Source organism: Camelina sativa, chromosome 17 (assembly GCF_000633955.1).
Source record: "Camelina sativa cultivar DH55 chromosome 17, Cs, whole genome shotgun sequence".
In the NCBI taxonomy this organism is placed as follows: Eukaryota; Viridiplantae; Streptophyta; class Magnoliopsida; order Brassicales; family Brassicaceae; genus Camelina; species Camelina sativa.
This window is the reverse complement of record NC_025701.1, coordinates 32,748,661-32,770,662: the sequence shown is the minus strand read 5'-3', so window position 1 is coordinate 32,770,662 and position 22,002 is coordinate 32,748,661. Positions and strand designations below refer to the sequence as shown.

At 34.3% G+C, this 22,002-nt stretch overlaps 3 protein-coding genes and 3 non-coding genes across 7 annotated transcripts; 3 read left to right on the top strand and 3 right to left on the bottom strand.

Annotated features, from left to right (window-relative positions):
- Positions 3,216-5,728, bottom strand: LOC104758689 (ubiquitin domain-containing protein 1). The gene is made up of 4 exons (XM_010481598.2): positions 5,371-5,728; positions 4,723-4,845; positions 3,582-3,701; positions 3,216-3,506 (listed from the first exon to the last, which is right to left on the bottom strand). The coding sequence occupies exons 1-4, from the start codon at positions 5,405-5,407 to the stop codon at positions 3,442-3,444; spliced, it is 345 nt and encodes a 114-aa protein (XP_010479900.1). The 5' UTR covers positions 5,408-5,728; the 3' UTR covers positions 3,216-3,441.
- Positions 3,936-4,007, top strand: TRNAC-GCA. The gene has a single exon. It is a non-coding gene; the product is annotated as a tRNA-Cys (tRNA).
- On the top strand, positions 4,303-4,374 carry TRNAC-GCA. The gene has a single exon. It is a non-coding gene; the product is annotated as a tRNA-Cys (tRNA).
- On the top strand, positions 4,492-4,563 carry TRNAC-GCA. Its single transcript has one exon. It is a non-coding gene; the product is annotated as a tRNA-Cys (tRNA).
- On the bottom strand, positions 7,139-12,807 carry LOC104758688 (ABC transporter G family member 24-like). 2 transcript variants are annotated; one of them, XM_010481596.1, is made up of 14 exons: positions 12,620-12,807; positions 11,837-12,088; positions 11,485-11,561; positions 11,024-11,296; positions 10,862-10,925; positions 10,622-10,768; positions 10,433-10,467; positions 10,262-10,335; positions 9,022-10,181; positions 8,480-8,935; positions 8,243-8,391; positions 7,833-8,122; positions 7,622-7,755; positions 7,139-7,536 (listed from the first exon to the last, which is right to left on the bottom strand). In XM_010481596.1, the coding sequence occupies exons 1-14, from the start codon at positions 12,646-12,648 to the stop codon at positions 7,380-7,382; spliced, it is 3,297 nt and encodes a 1,098-aa protein (XP_010479898.1). In that variant the 5' UTR covers positions 12,649-12,807; the 3' UTR covers positions 7,139-7,379. The 2 variants fall into 2 exon arrangements, with proteins under 2 accessions (XP_010479898.1, XP_010479899.1); XM_010481597.1 differs by having other exon boundaries at positions 11,837-12,058.
- LOC104758687 (ABC transporter G family member 24-like) lies at positions 14,552-20,808 on the bottom strand. Its single transcript, XM_019239139.1, has 15 exons — positions 20,579-20,808; positions 20,128-20,382; positions 19,855-19,931; positions 19,361-19,645; positions 19,185-19,248; positions 18,934-19,080; positions 17,912-17,946; positions 17,734-17,807; positions 16,506-17,635; positions 15,951-16,421; positions 15,715-15,866; positions 15,321-15,610; positions 15,098-15,231; positions 14,891-15,006; positions 14,552-14,793 (listed from the first exon to the last, which is right to left on the bottom strand). The coding sequence occupies exons 1-15, from the start codon at positions 20,731-20,733 to the stop codon at positions 14,753-14,755; spliced, it is 3,426 nt and encodes a 1,141-aa protein (XP_019094684.1). The 5' UTR covers positions 20,734-20,808; the 3' UTR covers positions 14,552-14,752.

Sequence of the window (22,002 nt, the reverse complement as noted above, 5' to 3'; positions counted from 1 at the left end):
ATCTTTGGATACAACGTGATACAGGACTAAAATCTTCCAAAAATACAGTTTGCAATATCCATGATTTTATTTGTTACCATTAATATATCAATTGTCAATTTAGAATATCCCTAATATTTAGGTGTAACCATTAATATTAATATATGGATTAATCTATAACTTCTCTATAACCTATTTGTAACCATTTGTAACAATTTATTAAAAATATAAAGTCTACAAAAACTATGTTGTGTATTTATTTTTATATAAAATATAATTTATGTTATTGTTTTAAAAAGCTTTTTTGGATAAAACATTATGCAATAAAATCATATGCTAAATATGAAAGCTTGAAAAAAACACGTATTTTGTAAGTTTTATATTGTTAATGATTCTAAATAAATACTCGTGCTATAACACTGGTTAAATTTTATTTCGTAATCTATCTTGTAACCCACTATTTAACTTGTAACCAATAATCTATCAATTTCGTAATCTATCTTTGGTTAACGTTATAAAAAAGGGGATTTTACATCGATTATATGAGTAGCATATATATAATCTAAGATGTATTCTATCTAATATTCCAAGTAATTTTAGTTTTCATGAGATTTTAAATAATTTTGATAATTTTATGAAAGTTGATACGATTTCTATTGTAAAAATTTTTGATCTCCCACCTAAACTCATGATATTTGGATTTCTGTATTCTTAACTAAAGAAATCCTTTCAAATCCTCTAAAATCCCAACAATTTATTAAAATCCAAATCAATAAATTGTTTGAATAACAATGGATTTTAATGTAGATTTTCAAATCATTAATTTAATAACATTGTGTTGGGCATAATTTTATCATAATAAATAAATAAATATAATTTATTTAGTCAATGCATATTTTGCTGGATAAAGTCAGCGTAAATAAGAGTTTATCTTATAAAAGGAAAATCTTCTTGATTGGTTCAATGAACCGAGAATCTCGTGACTCACTCTGTCAAGAGACCGAGAATCTCGTGACTGACTCTGTCACGAGACCGAGAATCTCGCGACTAACTTCGTCGATGGACCGAGAATCTCGCGACTGACTTCGTCGATGGACCAAAAGTCACGCGACTAGATCTGTTAAGGGACCAAGAGTCTAGCGACCGACTTTACTAATGGGCCAAGAGTCCCGCGACCGACCCTATCATGCATAGAGTTGGCAAGCCCAAGACAAGTCCTAAGGGATTAGGGTAAAGGAATCTCTATATAAGGAGAGCGGCCTCTACAAGAGACAGGATCGAGAACGAAGCAAGAGACCTAAAACACAAGACACACGACTCAACTCTAGAACGCGGCTAGGGTTTATAGATTGATTCGCTGTGCCTTGAATTCTTGTATTTGAGCTTGAGACTTTGATTAATAAAAGCAACTATTCAACATCTGTTTCTTGTTTCCGTAGTTTTTAAACGAATCGATTAATTTTGCCCAAACACATTGGATTTCAGAAGATTTTTTAAAATCTATGATTGAATAACAGTAGATGTCAGAAAATTTTTAAAAATCTATGATTGAATAAAATATAATTTATAAATTTTACACAAATCACTTGAAATATCAAGTTGAATACATTCCCAAATAGTTGTGACAATCCAATTTTTTCATATTTAGAGGAAGAAGCCCAAAAAAAAAAAAAATTTGATAACTAAAGAAGCCAACATTTTAGTTCCTTCAAACATATAATACTGACACTATGCATTTTTTCTTCTAAGACAAAATAAAAAAAGTTGTACATAAATCAGTAATAGTCCTATAGTATATATATGCTTCTTAGTTCTTACAAACTGTTTTCTTAAGCCTAGATATACGATTTTAAAATTAAAAATGTATATGCTTTTACCCTAAGGCCATGAATATTTTTCCGTTTTTAATTGGTTTTTAGTTTTTGATTTTTTTCTTTAATGTAAATTTAATTTTGATTTGTATCTTGTTTAGCTTTTTGTATCTTTTAAAACGTTTTTTAAGTCTTTTAATTTAATTTTTAGGTTTTTTTTGTTTAAAAAATTACTATAATAATTATAATAATTTTTTATAAATAAGGTAACTTTGTTCAAAAATCTTATATTTTTTTTTCTTTTTTGGATTTTGTAAGGAATAAACAAAATCTACTAAAATCTGCAATTCTACTTTTTAGGGAAAATATTTTTATCATAATTGAATGACTAATAAATAGATTTTTGCAAAATCAAAAACCTAAAAATACTCCAAAATTTGCATCCATTCTAATCAAATTATAGTTTTAGAATTAGAAAGTATAAAGAACAAGTTTTTTTTAATTAGATTTAGAATCTCTGTAAGTCTTATGGAACATCTCTCCATATAGTCTAGGTTTAAGCTACTCCTTAACCTAATAGACTATGATTTGCCAACCCAATTATAGATCTTTTGTTAACATGTGACTTCGATGTCTCAATATTAAAACGTAATGTCGTTAATTATGTGTTATGCGTTGATATTTGACGCTTTATAAATTTGTAAAGTTGTGACACATTGCAAATTCTAAATGTATAGAAAAATCTGACTTTGGTCTTGCCAAGCTTGATGAAGAGGACAACACTCACATTAGCACTCGAATAGCTGGAACATTGTAAGTGAAAAAGGTCATGTCATATTGTCATGCGAGATTTGCTTATATCACACAACAGATTAATTGTTTTGCAATATTTTTGCAGCGGTTACATGGTATTGTAGTTCTAGAGATAGTTCATGGAAGGAGTAATAAGATAGAACGATCCATGAACAATACTACTTTCTATCTTATCGACTCGTTTACCATTTTTCCTTTTGATAACATTTCACGTTAGCCATTGAGTAAAAGTCTCCAACTTTTTTGTTCTTGTTCCCCTAGGTGGAGGCATTGAGGGATCAGAATAATCTGTTGGAAACTGGTGGATCCGAGACTCGGATCAGATTACAACAGAAAAGAGGAAATGGCCATGATCCAAGCTCAGAGCTCTGTGAGAGACCGTTAATGTCAGAAGTGGTGAAGATGGTGGAAGGTAAGAAGATGGTGGAGACGGGGAAACTTGAAGATGCTTCAATCCATAGAGAAACAACGAGACTTGAAAACATGAACACAATGAAGAAGTATTATGAAACGATAGGGCAAGAGATAAGTACGAGTATGAGTATGAGCATGAGTGATCAAAGTAAATCATCATCAGATCATTAGCAAGTTTGTGTATATAACATATTAAGATGAAACTCAAAGAACTGTCTTTAGATTTCCAGAAACAATCTGAGTTCTTAGGTACAAGTCAGAGAGAGAGAGAGAGAGAGAGAGAGAGATGTGGGAATCAATATTTTTTATAAGTGTCAAAATAGACAAAAGCAGAGAATCCTAATGTAACTACTTACACACAGAATTTACATTTGGTTCTTCATTTCCTTTTTTTGTCTTTTCAAATGTTCTTCTTCATCTTAAATCAATTTTCTTCCACAAAGTTGGTAGGCTCGCTTAGAACATACTTAGGTAGCTCATACTTAGCACCTGCAGGGCAATAACATGACTAGTTAGGACCATCAAACATTCACAAAGCAAGCGAAAAAAGATTTGAATTTTCACCTCTTTCGTCATAGCAGACTGTGAGATCCGTGTTCTGAACAATGACTCCTGCACTGTCTACAATTGCTTGTGCAAGAGATATGTCAGCTTCAGCAGCAGCGCGCAGTGCGTCCCATATCTCTGCAATTACCAAGTGTAAAAATACACCATGTTGATACTAAGATTAGATGCGAACAGAGGAAAAACAAAGTATATCATTATTTTGACTCAAAGTTTCTATAATTTCCCTTAAATGTGGCATATATGGTTATGCTGACACAATCTAATTGCCCTGAAGATCAATGGTAAACACTTGAATTCTCAACCTCGTAAAATATCTTTTCACACAAGTCTGCTGATGAAGATCAGCAAAAAGGGTCCTTAGCTCAGTGGTAGAGCAATTGACTGCAGATCACTAGGTCACCGGTTCGAATCCGGTAGGGCCCTTATCTTTTTCACATTTTCATCCTTCCTAATCCCTACAATTCCTTTTCTACAAACCCTTAAATAATCCAATGGTAAATTAATGACTATCCCATATTCATCTCTATGTGTAACTCATCTCTAACAACCACAGGGTTCTTGGCTCAGTATCCATAGCTCACTGATTCAAACCAGTAGAACTTAAACCTCTCTTTTTCTCTCCTTCCCAATCACCAATATCCCTTTATCACAAAAGATTGCAGATCAATGCCTATTCTATGATCTTCTTTTTTGTGTAACTCATTAGTAAACAACCAAAGGGTCCTTAGCTCAGTGGTAGAGCAATTGACTGCAGATCAATAGGTCACCGGTTCGAACCCGGTAGGGCCCTAAAAACTCTATTTATTTTTGTTCCTCTCCCTTCTTCAATCACTAATATCCCTTTTCTGCAGATCAAAGACTAATCTCTAAATCTTCTCCATGTCTAACTCATTGCTAAACAACCAAAGGGTCCTTAGCTCAGTGGTAGAGCATTTGACTGCAGATCAAGAGGTCACCGGTTCGAACCCGGTAGGGCCCTTAGAATTTCTCTTTTTGTCCCCTTCCCTCCCACACTTATATATCCCTTTTCTACAAACCCTCCAATTCTTTTTTTGTGTAACCAAATGGTATAAAGCAAAAAAACACAACTCAAAACAATCAAAATCAAGGCAAGCTCAAGAAAACAAGTAACAGTTACCTTTCCTACCGCCATAGTGAGGAGCAGTGTCCCAAAACTCTTCTCTCAGTTTCATAAGCTCAGCTTTGGTGATCGGTTGGGTGTGCTTCCATGGTTTCGGCTTCCTAATTTTCTTCACTGACCCTGTAAACAAATAAGAAGTTATCCATCTGCATATATTAAAGGATCTATTTTCATCATCAATCATAAGGCATTTGACCATTAAGAATCCATTGGCAGAAACTAGCTTTATCCGTGTAGATCATTCACTTAATTTTCTTTCCATAAAAGAAAAGCCAACCATAGTTAGTAGATACTGTAGCACATCAACAAACATACACAGACAACAATTCTTAAACATAAAAATACTTCATTGGAATCAATAATTAAAACATCAAAGCTCATACTACTGCTATGAAGATTTGTAACTGAAACAAACCCCATCAGATCAGATAAAATCTAAACCCTAAAATTTCAAATGAACAAAATCTACATCAACCAATATTTTTCAAATTGGAACAAAAGAACATTCTAGCATATTAATTAGATATCTAGGGTTTTTTTCTCATCGATTTCAAAAAAACAAGAAAAAAGTTTCCTTTTTTCGCCTTATCCAATAAAATAGAACAGAGTAAAGTCGTAGAGAACTAAGAAAGATTTCGATCTCACCATCTCCTTGCGACTGTGTTGATCCAGCACAACCCATTAATCTGCTTCTTTCAACCCTTCAAGTATAAAAAAAAAACACACACACACACACAAATTCTCTCGCAGAAACGGATTCAGACAGAACAAGGGTTTTGTCGAAGCTTCATCGAAACCAATCAAAGTCGGAAACTTTTCACCTTCCCTTTTAAAAGAGAAAGCAAAAGATATTTCTTTCCGAATCTTTGAGACACACAAATCAGATGTCGGTAGAATGAAGAAGAAGAAGAAGATCAAGACCGAGTTGAAGATGACGATGAATCGGCGGTGTTGATGATTGTGACATTATTTTTTTTTTTGTGTAAATCTTTTCGTTTATATAAAGATTTGATTTTTTTTTCTTGGGGTTTTTTTTTTTTTTTTTTTGGCTTCGCTGTTTTCTCAATTAAAGGCAAAAGGTTTCTAAATCCAATGCGAACCAATGTTACATCACCCAATGAGATTTCACCACGTCATCCTAATTATTCTTTGGATTGAAGAATCTATGCACTTTAAATCTTTTTATCTTTTTAACTAATACTACTAATAATTGATCTTGGCTTAATTTAAGTTGATCAGGTTGAGAAAAAGAATTAGGCAATAATCATTCACTTTTTTAAAAGTCGCTACCAGATTTTTTTTTGTTGTTATTTAAAGAGTGAATAGTTGAATTTGTTAATTAATCCCTTCGATAATGATGTTACACAATAATGTTTCTTTATTCTTTCTCCTTTTAAATATGTTTGTGATAAACCTGGGATTTAGGGGTGTATTCAACTTGATATTTTAAATGATTTGTATAAAAGTTATAAATCATATGTTAATATGTTATTCAATCACTAATTTTTAATTTTTAAAAGTCTCCTGAAATCCATTTTTATTGAATTGATGATTTTAAAATCTACTTTAAAATCCACTGTTATTCAAAACAGTTTGTGGATTTGGATTTTTATAAGTTCCAGAGATTCTGGAGGATTTGAGAAGATTTGTTTAGTTAAAAATACAGAAATCCAAATCTCATGGTTTCAAGTGGGATTTGAAAGAATTTTACGATAAATCATATCCTTTTCTAAAATCTATCAAAATTCCAAATTTCCTAAATCCCATAAAATCTTCCAAAATCATTGTTTCAATACATCCCCTTTAATATTTCCATTGCACTGATATTCTTCTTTTTTTAAAAAAAAAAAAAAAAAACTAGATTGTAATTTTTTTATTATTTAAACCAAAAAGATATTTACGTATTGTAAAATGTAAATAATCTTGAGAAAGAATCACATATTTTTATTAAGACACATGTTTTATTTTTTATATATTTCCTACTATTTATGTAGTAAGAGTTTATTTTAAAGAGATTTAAAACCTTTTCAATTAAGAAAATGATCAGAAACTGACTCAACTTCAAGTCTTCTCCAACCAGAAAAAACTGAAAAAGGATGAAGAAGTTTTTTTCCAAACAAGATTGTAATTTTTAATGATTTAAACCAACAAGACATTTATGTATTGTAAAATGTAAATAATCTATCTCATATTTCTTTATAAAGACACATGTTTTTTTTTTTTTGATATAATTCCTACTATTTAGGTAGTAAGAGTTTATTTTAAAGAGATTTAAAACCTTTTTAATCAAGAAAATGACCAGAAACTCAACTTCAAGTCTTCTTCAACCAGTAAAAGGATGAAGAAGTTTTTGGTCATGTTTTAGTTCAACTATGCTAAGATTAAAAAAAAACTTATAGATTAGCTAATCGGATTAGACAACACTTTCTCTGTGGTTTGAAAACCAACACTGATGTCACAAAGGATCTGGACAGAGTTTCTTACTTCTAATAAGACAAGAAACTAAGATGAACAAATAAATAATTTCATAACAAATCTATATTCGTTGTAAAATTTAGCCAACCGCAGAATCACGAAGCTCTTCTTCTACCCGAAGGCTTCAGATTACTGCGAACTTTAAGTGAAGTTAAAACCCGTAAAGGAACAATCTTTGTTTACTTCTTTTGAAGTATGATCATCCCCACAAAGGCAATTCCACGAGTGGCCACACCTATGAGAAGCAATATCATTATACATAAATTCCATTCGTTAATGTCGTAGCCACTCTTCATAAGCGATCCACATCGTGTAATCATCCATACTCCATAGTACCTGAAAATCCAATATACAGTATGAATCAAACCAAGCTTTTGAAAGGTAACTTTCCTTATGGTTTTGTTCCAACTTGTTTTCGTACCTTTGAGCATTTCCTATCACAAATGCCTCCAAAGCCCACTTTGGATAACTCAAGTCAGCCATGATCCTAATAGCTTCACTATTCTTCGGTTGGGTTGCTACAAGTGTCAAAACGACTGGAAGAAGAACAGAAAACTGCAAAATCAAGTCTGTCGATTAGAATACGTAGAGAGTATGATTCGTCTTCAAAAGGAAACTTAGCTAAAACTTACCAGCTGGGCTGAGCTCGGTTGGAGAAAGATAGCCAACGCATATGCAATACCAGTCACACAATATACGAGGCAGACCAAAACAATATAGTTATCGAAAAATGTGGATCTCGGATTCGTGAAGAAATAGAACATAGAGAGATAGACCAATGGCTTGACAAGTATATTGAAAAAGTCTATTGTATCTTTGGCAAGGAAGCAGGCCGAGCTACTCATCCCGGAAGCACTTTCTCTCCAGTAATGTAACTTGTCTAGTGAGAATGATCTTAAAGCTGCTATTTTGCAAAGAAGAGCTGACAGATGAAGTAAAAGCAAAAGATAAGATTCATGAGAAGTTAAGAACATGTATCAACTTCTCAGAAACTGATTGATATTAGTAATGATAGTTTAATAGAGGATTTAATCCAACTTACAGACTGCAATAATAGTGTAGGTATAGCCAGGAGCTCCAAAGCTTTCATCACTTGCTTTAATAAGTGATCCTAAACAAGCTCCAGCAAGCAACAATATCAAATAGTCTGTGGCTTGTAATTGAGCTTCTCTCATTCGCTGCTTAGCTATCCTGAAATCAAGAACATTATTCCGCTTTATTCAAACAACCAAGAATTCAACTGATCATAAGTAAGTCGTGGAAGATTTAAGAAGAAAACCTTCCAAGGAAATATTTGTATTGTAGCCACATAGAAGGGGTTCTTCTTTGGGACAAATCTCGAGACTTCAAGAAGTTATGCCGTATTTTATCACTACGCAACCTGAAATTACAATACACATCTCCCCATAGCTCTGTGGCAAATGTTTGGTTACCAGTGTCTGGATTCGTTTCAAGTCCAGCAGCACTGTTGTTCCGCATATCTAATGGAACCGAGTACCCTTTGTGAAGCATCCACCTTTGAGGAAGCTCTTTGTAACCAACACCAGAATTCCCCATTGATATCACAACGCCTTCCAGAACGTCAATGTAGTAGTCAGGAGGGTTGATACGGTCTGGAACATTTATTCCCAACCCGGAGAAGTATTCTTCGACATTGTTGACTGATCCATGGTAAACAATAAGTCCACCTTTCGCGAGAAGTACTAGATCACTGAATGTTTTGAACAAAGTATAACTGCAACAAAGAGACATAAATTAAAATACTTCATGGCACATAAAGAAGCTATTACCTCTACGGGTGTAACTTATTTTTCAAGATACCTTGGTTGGTGAACAACCATGCAGATATTGACTCCCTCAAGGGCTTCATGCCGAAGTGCTCTAAGAAGAAGCTGTGATGAGGCACTATCCAAGCCAGAAGTAGGCTCATCCAAGAATAAAACCGAAGGCTCCATTACCATTTCTAAACCCACATTCACTCGTTTCCTCTGCCCTCCTGAGATTCCCCGCTTCTCAACTGTACCAACTAAAGAATTCCTCACAGCTTGTAGCCCCAAAGAGTCGATGATTCTTTCAACCACAAGAACTTTGTCTGCTTTCGATAGACCCGCAGGTAATCTGCACTTAGCATGGAACCAAAGATTTTCTTCTACTGTCAAATTTCCATGAACAACGTCATCCTGTGGCACAAAACCAATAATTTTTTTATATGAGTGGATTGATTCGGGCTTCCCGTTTATAAGAATCGAACCACTCAAATTGCATCCAACAGCTTTCCCAGCCAAAGCAGAAAGTAGACTTGTCTTTCCTGCTCCTGATGGACCCATCACAGCTGTGATCCGACCTGGTTTCATGGTTCCTGTGACACATCTCAACACATGCTTACCATTGGACTTCAAGGTAAGAGTTAAATCTCTAAAAGATAACTCCATGAGAGGCCTCTTTCTCGTCTCAGTATTAGTAGCCATTTTTACTATTCCTGAAAAGGTAAGATTCTTATTCTCTTGCTCCATGGCTTTCTCCTTCTCAATCCGATCATACGCATACTTGAAGATTTGGCTCCGTGTTTTCTTAGTTTTGGGCAAATTCTGTCCTTTTACTCTCTTTCCTTCTATTTCAAGCCTCGCTCTTTCATTACTTATGGCGGCTGTCTCATCTTCGATCTCACAACTAGATTGCGCAGCAGAGGAACTCGCAGGACTTGAATATTTTGACATGTCTATATCATCATCTATCTCAGAAGCAGAGTCCCCACGACCCAACATTATGTGGGTATCCCCATCATTGGACTTTATACCTGAAATTGTCCGATTTATTTGTGAACGGATCTCACTGACATGCTTTTTTGCAGCTTTCCATCTCTGATGAGCTTTTGCTGTCTTCACCGCTGCTTCTCTTGACTTCGCCTGCCTCTTTTCCCTCGTCGTTAGGATTTGATCGGAACAATTGTAGATAATGAGTAGAATAGTACTCACTCCAGCCTACACAAACATATTGAAGTGCCACTATTTAAGTGGAAAACCTTAGTTTTAGATATTCATTGATAAGTGAAAAAACTTACGATAACCATAACCCCAAATGCATGCATGTTCTGATTTGCTGTGTTGGGATTGCAGGACGTTAACTTAAAGCAAGCTGCAAAAGACAAGACGTACTTAATAGATAAAGATGGAAATAGTAAACATTACTTAGTTCTGTGACAACAAGCAATCATGAATATTCGATGACATACGTTTTTCAGATGTAGACCCCATTCTGCAGTAGTGCCTAAATCAACATAAAAAAAAATATAACCAGTTAAACCAAAAACAGTTTGACACAAATATGATTTTCAGATGGATCATTCATTAACAGAGTAACAAAACGTTGAGGACAATATGTCAGGATAGAACGGAGTTTGAAGGGACTAAAAAATGAATACCCACTATCACAAGGTACTTTTTGAGTGGTGGTTGGACAATACGATCCCGCTGAACAGAATACTTCACCGCTGGATCTGATATCTGCCCATACATTCGCACCTCCACAAGTGTGGTTTGGTCGTCCTGGTGGTAATTGATAAGTATACCTACAGATTTGACATAACATCTTATCTTATCCCGCAATAATATCACGTGTATCATATTCGTATTTGTATCTAAGATGGAATAAAAATACTTACGGTTCACATAAGCTTGTAGTCTTATTAAGGGTAGCTAAGGGACAATGAGCACCAAGGGGACAAGCTTTTCAAAAGAATATATATTCAGAAACAATGTTAGTTAATGAGACCATATAGATGAGAAAAACTTAGAAACCATGAAGGCGTTTATGAATTGCTTACGTATCATGCAGGTGAGACCACGGGGGCAGAAAAACCCTTCACAGCAAACCATACAGTTTTGTGTTCTTTCAGGAAAATCTTTGGAGTTTTGTAGGTCGACTTGTTCGGTTGGTTCAACACTACAGCCCCATCCAGGTTCACAACCAGAGACCCATGAAGTCAAGTTGCAATTCATATTTGGTTGCAAGTGGCCTGGGGTATTCGACTTATTGAAAAAAGCATTAAAATAGAACTTCATCTCTGCTGCTGTACAGATACGCCTACCAATGTCACCTGTTCCAAACCGAAAACGTAAACACATAAAAAGAGATATGAAAATTATGTTATCAGATCAAACTCCAAGAACCATAACAGTGTTCCTATAAAATCATCAAATCCTCGAACTTCCATTCGATCTTTTTTTCAACAACTAAGTAGCAACTAGTTTTCTGTTTCGGTTCAGGCTAAGTAATAGGCAGTACCTTTGGTTTTCTGAATGCAAGAAGATAAGAAGTCCAAGTTGGTGGAGAAGTTAAAAGCTTTGTTCCAATCAGCATCCCTGAAATTTTGATTTTAACAAAAGGATAGTCCTGAGCAAAATACCTCACAAGACTATCGTAAGCTAAAAGAACATATATCACCTAAAGCACCTACAGTTAACCAAGTGAAGCTATCAATGCACCAACTATACTAAGATCAAACACTAAGCTGAAATCTTAATCAGAAAAATGAGACATTTGATTGCATTAGTGATACAAGTCTACAAAATTAGAAACCAAAGCAAAGCAAAGCAACTAAAGTGCAAGATAACAGTTTAAGAGAAAGAAAACTGACGGGTCTCTGACGCAAAACTTTGCTCTGGTACCGAGCTCACGATTAAGAGCAGCGGTGCTATTAGAAAGCCTGCTGTAAACCATCTGTGTAACGAGGGGAAGAACAGCTGGATTGTTGAACTCACTTGTGTCCCCAATAGTTTGACCATTCCCAACATAACAAACCAACCACAGAACTAAGATCACCAATCTGAGATTAGATCCATATTTGAGCCAACTTCGCCTGTTCACACTCATCTTGAGATTCAAAAGCCTTAAAGGACACATAATAGAAAGTGACTAAATCAGATGCAAAAACAACAACTAACAAAAACACAAGAAACCTTGCTTGATTTATCAAGTTAAATGAAACGTTTTGAGACATTGTGATTTGTGAATGGAGAGGGAAGAAACGTGAAGGAAGTTGGAGAAAACGATGGTGCAAAGACTAAAATGGTGATCTATATGCGCGACGAACGTGACTGAAACAATGTGAATAACGACCCATCTTATTTTAATCAACTGTTATGCTTGATTTAAGGTTTAGCTACATAAAGGTTGAATCTTTATTAGACTTATCACAATCACAATCTCAGCTCTTTTAACAAATTAACCAGAAACGAACTCCAAAACAATCTAATTTGAGAACCCAGAACAAACTTAAAAATTGCTTTCTTTTGTCTCCAGATCACATTCGAACACCATCACAAAACATCGCAAGTTTTAATTTTTATTCCTTAGATTCTCCAGACTAAAAAAAGTTAAACCAGGATCAACGGAAGACAAGTAAAAAAAAAAAACGTACATTGTGACTTGTGAGGCATTGAAGTTCATGACTTGGGAGCTGAAGAATCCATAAAAATTGAAGTTGCTAAATTTTTGGGGAAGCTTGTTAAAATAGTAGTCTGAGATATGCAGATTAAGCTGTCATCATTGTCATTGACCTTGATAAGAAGGAAGAAGAAGAGAGTGCGTTGAATGATTTCATTAGGACAAGGGAAGGACATAGAGAGACCTAGTAATTATAATAATTACAGTTTCTAAATCTATAAAAGTATCAACCTTTTTACCGATTGATTTAGGAATATATATATTTTCTTTCTAAGTTTATTCAAAAAATTTTCTAAGTAAAAATGATACGAAATATTTGAAATGTGGCAATTTTCCCTAATATACGCATTTCATTACTGATATAGTGACTAAGAAAATGAAATTTTTATAAATAGAATAAAAAATGCAGATTTCTCTTGTTCTAATATCAAAAAAGTTTTATGTAGAAAAGTCATTTCAAAATTGTAACCCTGACTTTTTGTATATAAATTGTAATTGACTATTCTATATATAGAATATTAATATTTTCTTTTTTGAAAAAGAGAATATTAATATTTTCATGACTATAAAATGTAGACAATAGAGAGAATTTGAATATTAGTCATCATGAAGAATTAAATTTAGGATACTTGTGGATTCGTCCATGTGTTACAACTTACAATCAACTGGTCCCATGATTTTAATGAATATTTTGCTGAGTCCAAATTTGGAAGACAGAAAATAACAAAAAAAAACACTGAAATTTTTTTATTAACATCAAGGGATGAGGATGACCGAAAACTCTCAATCAAGAACAAACAATAAATGACACTTTTAAAAACTTATCAAGAGTGTCTATAACCACATGTCTGTCTATGTGACGTGAAGAGCTAGAACATATCTTCTTAAGCAAATCAACTATGATGTTATTAATCATATTTGATATGAAACTCTGTTTGTTTTTAGGACGTGTTGTTTTTAGGACGTGTTCGTTTGCATGTAGTCAGCGATAGAAACTAGCGATATTAACAGCGACAGAATGTTGTTTGTTTCCCTGTCGCTAGTTCAGCGACCAGTGACAGCAACTGCCGTCAGCGATTAACGACCGTAATTTTCAATCGCTAAAATTTTTAGCAATTATCAGCGATCAGTCGCTGAAATTAATCGCAGTCGCTGAAACTAATTGCTAGATACAGTGACAGGCAAACGAACAACATAGCGACAAAAAAAAAAGATTAATTAAATATGATCAAAATTAAAATTATTTAAATAAAAGTATAACTACATATAGTTATTAAAATTAAACTAAATCTAATTAAATAAATAACAAATTAATTTGAATATATTTAAATAAAATTCTAAAAAAAAATAGTTATAAAGAAATTAAATTTAACAATATTAAAATGAATAAATTAAAAATAAAATTCAAATTAATTATTTAAAAATATATAAATATGTTTTTAAATTATTTTCATGGGTAGATATAATTTATATTTTTAAATAAAAATATAAATTATCAAAAAAAAAAATTTATTAATTTAAAAAATATATATATAGTAATTAATCGCGGTGACAGTTTCTAGCGATAGTCGCTAGCGATAGTCGCTAGCGATAGTTGTCACTGGAATCTGTCGCTGGTTGCTAGGCAAACAAATAAGACTTATATCGTTTTCTCCATCCACTCAGGCTCTGTCCAATAGGGTGGTTCGAAATGCAACAACCTTAGGCTTATTACCCGCTAAAAATATTTACTCAAATATTTACATAACAAAAAGAAAAAAAATTGTTTAAAAAGAAAGAATTGTTTTATATCTATTTGTGTAATAAGAAAATGATCAGAAACTCACTCAACTTCAAGTCTTCTTCAATCAGAAGTAGTTTTTGGTCATGTTTTAGTTCAATTATGCCTAATTCTAAGAACAAGCCATTAGTTTTCAATGAGCTTTATAGATTAGCTAATCTGATTTGACAACACTTTCTCTTAGGTTTGAAAACCAACATCACAAAAGATGTGCACAAAGTTTCTTACTCTTATAGGACAAGGAAACATATAATTTCATAACAAAGCTTATATTCTTCTGTCTATCCGGAAGCTTCGGATTCCTGCGAACAAACGAACGGTCTTTCTTCACTTTTTTTTAAGTAAGATCATCCCCACAAAGGCAATTANTTCTTCTGTCTATCCGGAAGCTTCGGATTCCTGCGAACAAACGAACGGTCTTTCTTCACTTTTTTTTAAGTATGATCATCCCCACAAAGGCAATTACACGAGTGGCCACACCTATGAGAAGCAATATCATTATACATAAATTCCATTCGTTAATGTCGTAGCCACTCTTCAGAAGCATACCACACCGCGTAATCATCCATACTCCATAGTACCTGAAAACCCAATATATAAATCAAACCAAGCTTTTGGAAGGTAATTAATTAACTTCTTTATGCTTTTTGCTTTTCCAACTTGTTTTCGTACCTTTGAGCATTTACTATCACAAATGCCTGCAAAGCCCAATTTGGATAACTCAAGTCAGCCATGGTCCTAATAGCTTTACTATCCTTCTCTTGGGATGAAACAAGTGTTAAAACGACTGGAAGAAGAACAGAACACTGCAAAATCCCCAATAAGTTTGTAGATTAGAACAAGTAGAGAGTATGAATCTTCTTCTTACAAAAACAAACAAATATAAAAAACTCACCAGCTGTGCTGAGCTCGGTTGGAGAAAGATAGCCAAGGCATATGCAATACCGGTCACACAATATACGAGGCAGGCCAAAATAATATAGTTATCCAAAAATGTGGATCTTGGATTCGTGAAGAAATAGAACATAGAGAGATAGACCAATGGCTTGACAAGTACATTGAAAAAGTCTATTGTATCTTTTGCAAGGAAGCAGGCAGAGCTACTCATCCCGGAAGCACTTTCTCTCCAGTAATGTAACTTGTCTAGTGAGAATGATCTCAAAGCTGCTATTTTGCAAAGAAGAGCTGACAGATGAAGAAGAAGAAAAGCAAAAAAAAAGACACAAGATTCATAAGAACATGAAGAAAGTTTTCAGAACTTGATTAATAACAGTAATGATCCAACTTACAGACTGCGATAATAGTGTAGGTATAGCCAAGAGCTCCAAAGTCGTCATCAGCACCTTTTTTAGTAAGTAATCCTAAACAAGCTCCAGCAAGCAACAAGATCAAATAGTCTGTGGCTTGTAACTTAGCTTCTCTCATTTGCTGCTTAGCTACCCTGAAATCAAGAACATAACTCTGCTTTATTCGGACATCCAAGAATCAGTTAATTGCTTCCAAGGAAAATTTGAGAAGATCAAACCTTCCAAGGAAATATTTGTATTGTAGCCACTTGGAAGGGGTTCTTCTGTGGGACAAATCTCTAGACTTCAAGAAGTTGTGCTGTATTTTATCACTACGCAACATGGAATTACTCTTCACATCTCCCCACAGCTCTCTAGCAAATGTTTGTTGTCTTTTACCGTGTGAACTATTACCAATGTCTGGATTCATTTCAAGACCATCAGCACTGCTGTTCCGCATATCTAACGGAACCGAGTATCCATTGTGAAGCATCCACCTTTGAGGAAGCTCTTTGTAATCAACACCAGAATTCCCAATTGTTATGCCTTCAAGAACGTCGATGTAATAGTCAGGAGGGTTGATACGGTCTGGAACATTTATTCCCAACCCGGAGAAGTACTCTTCGACATCGTTGACTGATCCGTGGTATACAGTAAGGCCACCTTTCGCGAGAAGTACTAGATCATTGAACGTTCTGAACAAAGTATAACTGCAACAAAGAAACATAAATTAAAAAACTTCATGGCACATAAAGAAGCTATTACCTCTACGTGTAACTTGTTTTACAAGATACCTCGGTTGGTGAACAACCATGCAAATGTTGACTCCCTCAAAGGCTTCATGCCGAAGTGCTCTAAGAAGAAGCTGTGATGAAGCACTATCCAAGCCAGAAGTAGGCTCATCCAAGAATAAAATCGAAGGCTCCATAACCATTTCTAAACCCACATTCACTCGTTTCCTCTGCCCTCCTGAGATTCCCCTCTTCTCTACTGTACCAACTAAAGAATTCCTCACAGCTTGTAGCCCCAAAGAGTCTATGGTTCTTTCAACTACAAGAACTTTTTCTGCTTTCGATAAACCCGCAGGTAATCTGCATTTAGCATGGAACCAAATATTTTCTTCTACCGTCAAGTTTCCATGAACAACATCATCTTGTGGCACAAAACCAATAATTTTTTTGTATGAATGGATTGATTCTTGCTTCCCGTTTATAAGAATCGAACCACTCAGTTTGCAACCAACAGCTTTACCAGCCAAAGCAGAGAGCAGACTTGTCTTTCCTGCTCCTGATGGACCCATCACAGCTGTGATCCGACCAGGTTTCATGCTTCCTGTGACACATCTCAACACATGCTTACCATTGGACTTCAAGGTAAGAGTTAGATCTTTATAAGAAAGCTCCATGAGAGGTCTTTTATTCCTCGTCTCAGTATTACTAGCCATTGAAACAATTCCTGAAAAGTTAAGATTCTTATTCTCTTGCTCCATGGCTTTCTCCTTCTCGATCTGATCATAAGCAGCCTTGAAGATTTGGGTCTGTGTTTGCTTTTCTTTAGCCAAATTCTTTCTTTTTACGCTCTCTTCATTACTTACGGCTGAACTAGACTGCGCTTGCGCAGCAGAGGAACTCGAATGTTTTGACATTTCTATATCTTCATATACTTCAGAAGCAGAGTCCCCAGGACCCAACATCATGTGGGTATCACCATCATGATCGGTTTTTTTACCTGGAAATGTCCGAGTTATTTGCGCACCGATCTCACGTACATGCTTTGTTGTAGCCTCTCTAGCACCTTTCCATCTCTGATGAGCTCTCGCTTTCTTGACGGCTGCTTCTCTTGACTTGGCCTGCCTCTTTTCCCTGATCTTTAGGATGTGATCGGAACAATTGTAGATAATGAGTAGAATAGTACTCACTGCAGCCTGCACAAACATATATAATTGAAGGCCACTTTGTTAGTAGTGGAAAACCAAATTAGCTAGTCTTGGATATTCCAGTAATAACTGAATAAAAAACTTACGATAAATATAATCCCAAATGCATGTATGTTCTGATTTCCTGTGTTGCGTTTGCAGGACGATAACTTCAAGCAAGCTGCAGAAGACAAGACGTACTTATTAAGAAATGGAAATAGTAAACATTACTAATTATATTGGTTATGTGACAACAAGGGATCATGAATATTGGATAAGACTTACGTTTCTCAGATGTTGACCCCTTTCTGCAATAATGCCTAAATCAACATAAAAAGGAATAACCACTTAAAATATAGACAAACTCTGATTCTCAGCTAAATCATTAATCTGATATATTCAAGTTATCCATCTAAATGTTTTACTTCCAAATGAACCATCCAAATGTTCCATCTAAATGATACATCAAAAATATGTTAATTGGTTTCCAACTTTTGTTGGTTTGATGCATATGAATGAACATTTGTTTGTTTGGTTAGTCTACATCTCCAGTTTTAATTAGAAAATGACTAAAATACTCTTGTTTTAATTTAACTATATTATTAATTTTAATTTTTAAGTATAAAAGTGACATAGAAAAAGGGGTATTTGTGAAAATCCCCCTTAATCTAACAAATCATGTTATAGTAATGTTTAAAATTACAAACTGATTTTTCTCGCATAAATTAATATTCAAATTTGCATTTTTTAAAAATATAAATTTCTTTCAAGTAACATTTATAGAAAACATAATTTAATGGTTATCGCAAAAAATTTTAATTTTATGATTTACAGTTCTGGCGGGAAAATGTGATTTGGGATTTTTGCGATAAATATATAATTTTATGGTTTTAGCGGGAAAATATGATTTTACGGTTTTGGCAAAAAAATGTGATTTGGAGTTTTGATAGAAAATATGATTTTGCGGTTTTGATAGAAAAATATTATTTTTAATGTTGGCGGGAAACATATTTTACAGTTTTGGTAGACAAAATATGGTAATTTGCAAAATAATAGTAAAATTATCATTTAAAATTTTGAAGACAAATGAATAATTAAGCCATATCTATCATTTGTTATTCTTGACTGAACCATCTTCATCTAAATAGTTCAACTAGATTCATCCAAATGAATTTTATTTTTATGCCTAAATTTTTAAATAAAAACGAACAATAAAAGCAAATAAACATGACCATAACATAGTAAGACAACGTTGATGAAAATTTGTCAGGATAGAACGGAGTTTGAAGGGACGGAGAAATGAATACCCTTTTTCACAAGCTACTATTTTATCTGTGGTTGGGCAATGCGATCCCGCAGGACAGAATATATCACTGCTGGAAGTGATAGCGGCCCATTCATTCGCACCTCCACAAGTGTGGCTTGGTTTTCCTGGTGGTAATTGATAACTATACCTACAGATGTGACATAACATCTTATCCTATATATCCCGCAATAAAAAACTTACATGAATCATATTAGTATTTGTATCTAAGATGGAATAAAAAAAAAAACTTACGGTTCACATATGCTTGTAGTCTTATTAAGGGTAGCTAAGGGACAATGAGCACCAAGGGGACAAGCTTTTTCAAAACAGAACAAAAAAAATTCAGAAACAGTGTTAGTTTTAGACCATGTAGATTAGAAAACACCTTATAAATTAAACCATATGAAGGCGTTTTATGAACTGCTTACGTATCATACAAGTGAGGCCACGAGGGCAGAAAAACCCTTCACAGCAAGCCATACAGTCTTTTGTTCTTTTAGGAAAATCTTTGGATTTTTGCAGCTGCTGGTCGACTTGTTCGGGTATATCAAGACTACAGCCCCATCCAGGTTCACAACCAGATTCCCATGAAGTCAAGTTGCAATTTACATTTGGCTGCCACTGCCAGTATTCCGTGTCATTTGCTTTATTGAAAGAAGCATTAAAATAGAACTCCCTCTCTGCTGCTCCACAGATACGCCCAACAATATCACCTGTTCCAGACCAATAATGTAAGCACATAAAAAAATATGAAAATTAATCTAAGTCATCAGATTAATTACTCCAAGAACCATAAGAAACGTGAGAGTTCTGAAACAACCAAGAATCATCAGATCGTAGATCTTCCATCTTTTTACAACAACCAAGTAGCAAATATAATATTCTGTTTTGGTCGCGCTAACTGCTAAGTAAAAGTCTGTACCTTTGGTTTTCAGAATGCACTTAGATAAGAAATCCAAGTTGGTGGAGAAGTTAAAAGCCCTGTTCCAATCAGAATCCCTGAGATAGTGATTTCAACAAAAAGGATAAACAACCTGATCAAAATATCTCACAAGACTTTTGTAAGCTCAAAGAGTATATTTTCACCTACAGCACCTACTATTAATTAGCAAGTGAAGCTATCAATTGCATCAACCATACTAAGATCAAAGAATTGAAAGTTCCAGATTCAAATTTTAAGAGAAAGAAAACTTACAAGTCTTTGAAGCAAAACTTTGCTCTGTTACCAAGATCACGACTAAGAGCAGCGGTAGTATTAGAAACGCTGCGATAAACCTTCTGTGTAGCGAGGGGAAGAAGAGCTGGATTGTCTTCGAACTCACTGTTGTTCCAAATAGTTTGACCATTCCCAACATAACAAACCAACCACAGAACTAAGATAACCATTCTGAGATTAGATCCATGTTTGTGCCAACTTCGCCGGTTCACACTCATCTTGAGATTCGAAAGCCTTAAAGAAGAACACATAATAGAAAGTGTGACTAAATCAGATGCAAAAACAACAGCTAACAAAAACATAAAGGTTGAATCTTTATTTGTCTTATCACATCACATCACAAAACAGCTAAACATCGCAAGTTTTAGTCTAAACTCCAGAGACTATAAAAGAGCTAAAACAGGATGAATGGAAGAAAAAGAAAACGTACATTGTGACTTGTGAGGCATTGAAGCTCATGACTTGGGAGCTGAAGAATTCATGCATGAGAAATAAAGTTGCTAAATTCTTGGGGAAGCTTTTTAAACTAAAAGAGAAATAAAAGATACGTATATTATATTTGACTTGTGAGGCGTCGAAGTTCATGACGTGGGAGATGAAGAATCCATGAAAAATGAAGTTGCTAAATTATTGGGGAAGGCTACATACTTGACCTCGACAAGAGGGAAGACGAAGACGAAGACGAAGACGAAGACGAGGGTGCGTTGAATGATTCTTTAGGACATGGACATGATGTAGACCTAGTTCAAACTACAGTTAACTAAATGAGAAGAAAAGTAATCGGATGCTGGATGGAGATTTTTATAACGTGAGTTTCGGTTGATACATGATGTTTTCATACCAAAAAAAAAGAAAAAGGATGTTCGTACGTAAAATAACAATTAAGAGAAAGATGACAAAGATTTGTGCGTAAAATAACCGTTAGACAAGAGAAAGATGACAAAGAAAGGAGATTGTGATTCAATTGTGTGGCCAAATTGAACCACCCGAAAGTTCAAAGCAATTGCATTTCCACTTCAATATCAGTGACGTGATGACTGATGGGCTACACTACCCAAAAAAAAAAAAAATGCTATGATATTTAATTTGTTCCAAAAATAATCAGCTATGATATATAATTTGTTTTTACTATATAGTCTTTTGCATCCATTACTATATATCATTTTTAACAGCCTAATAGTGATTGGTTTAAATTTTAAAAACTTTTACTTTAACAAAAGAATTAGAACCCAAAATTTTCTCAATTAATCTTTTATTGATTTTTCTCTTTTTATAATTTCTACAACAATTATTTCATTTTTTTTTTTTCATTTTTTACTTTCATTTTTTTGTTAAATTTAGATTTAAAATGTTCAGCTTTTAAGGTTTATTTTTCATAGTTTTTAAATAAGATTATCGATTATTGGAAGTCATCATCAAATAGTGGATATCAATTACAACAAATTTTTGGATATAGATTTTTTTTTGTCAGCGATTGTTTGGATATAGATATAGATAAAAAAATTTTATTGTATCACACAAATCAAAATCTAATCGTTTTTTTGTCGTATGATATAATAACCAAAGAAAGAAAGTTACATAGCTTCAAAGATAAAGAAAAGCAAAAACAAATACTTGATGATGAGGCTACAAGAGCCCTCCAAGTATGAAACCCGCGACATTAGATAGAAGAGGAAACCAATTTTTTTAGCAGCCATCGGCCACCAGGATATCCTGGAGCCATGAGAGACCGCCCAACGCTAGGTATGATTGGAGGCGGCTATCCAGTGTAACACTTCTGGCAACATTCCGAGCTGCCTTATTAGCTGTAGCAGCGACCTGTTTACACTCCCAAGATATTAAACCGAGCAAGCA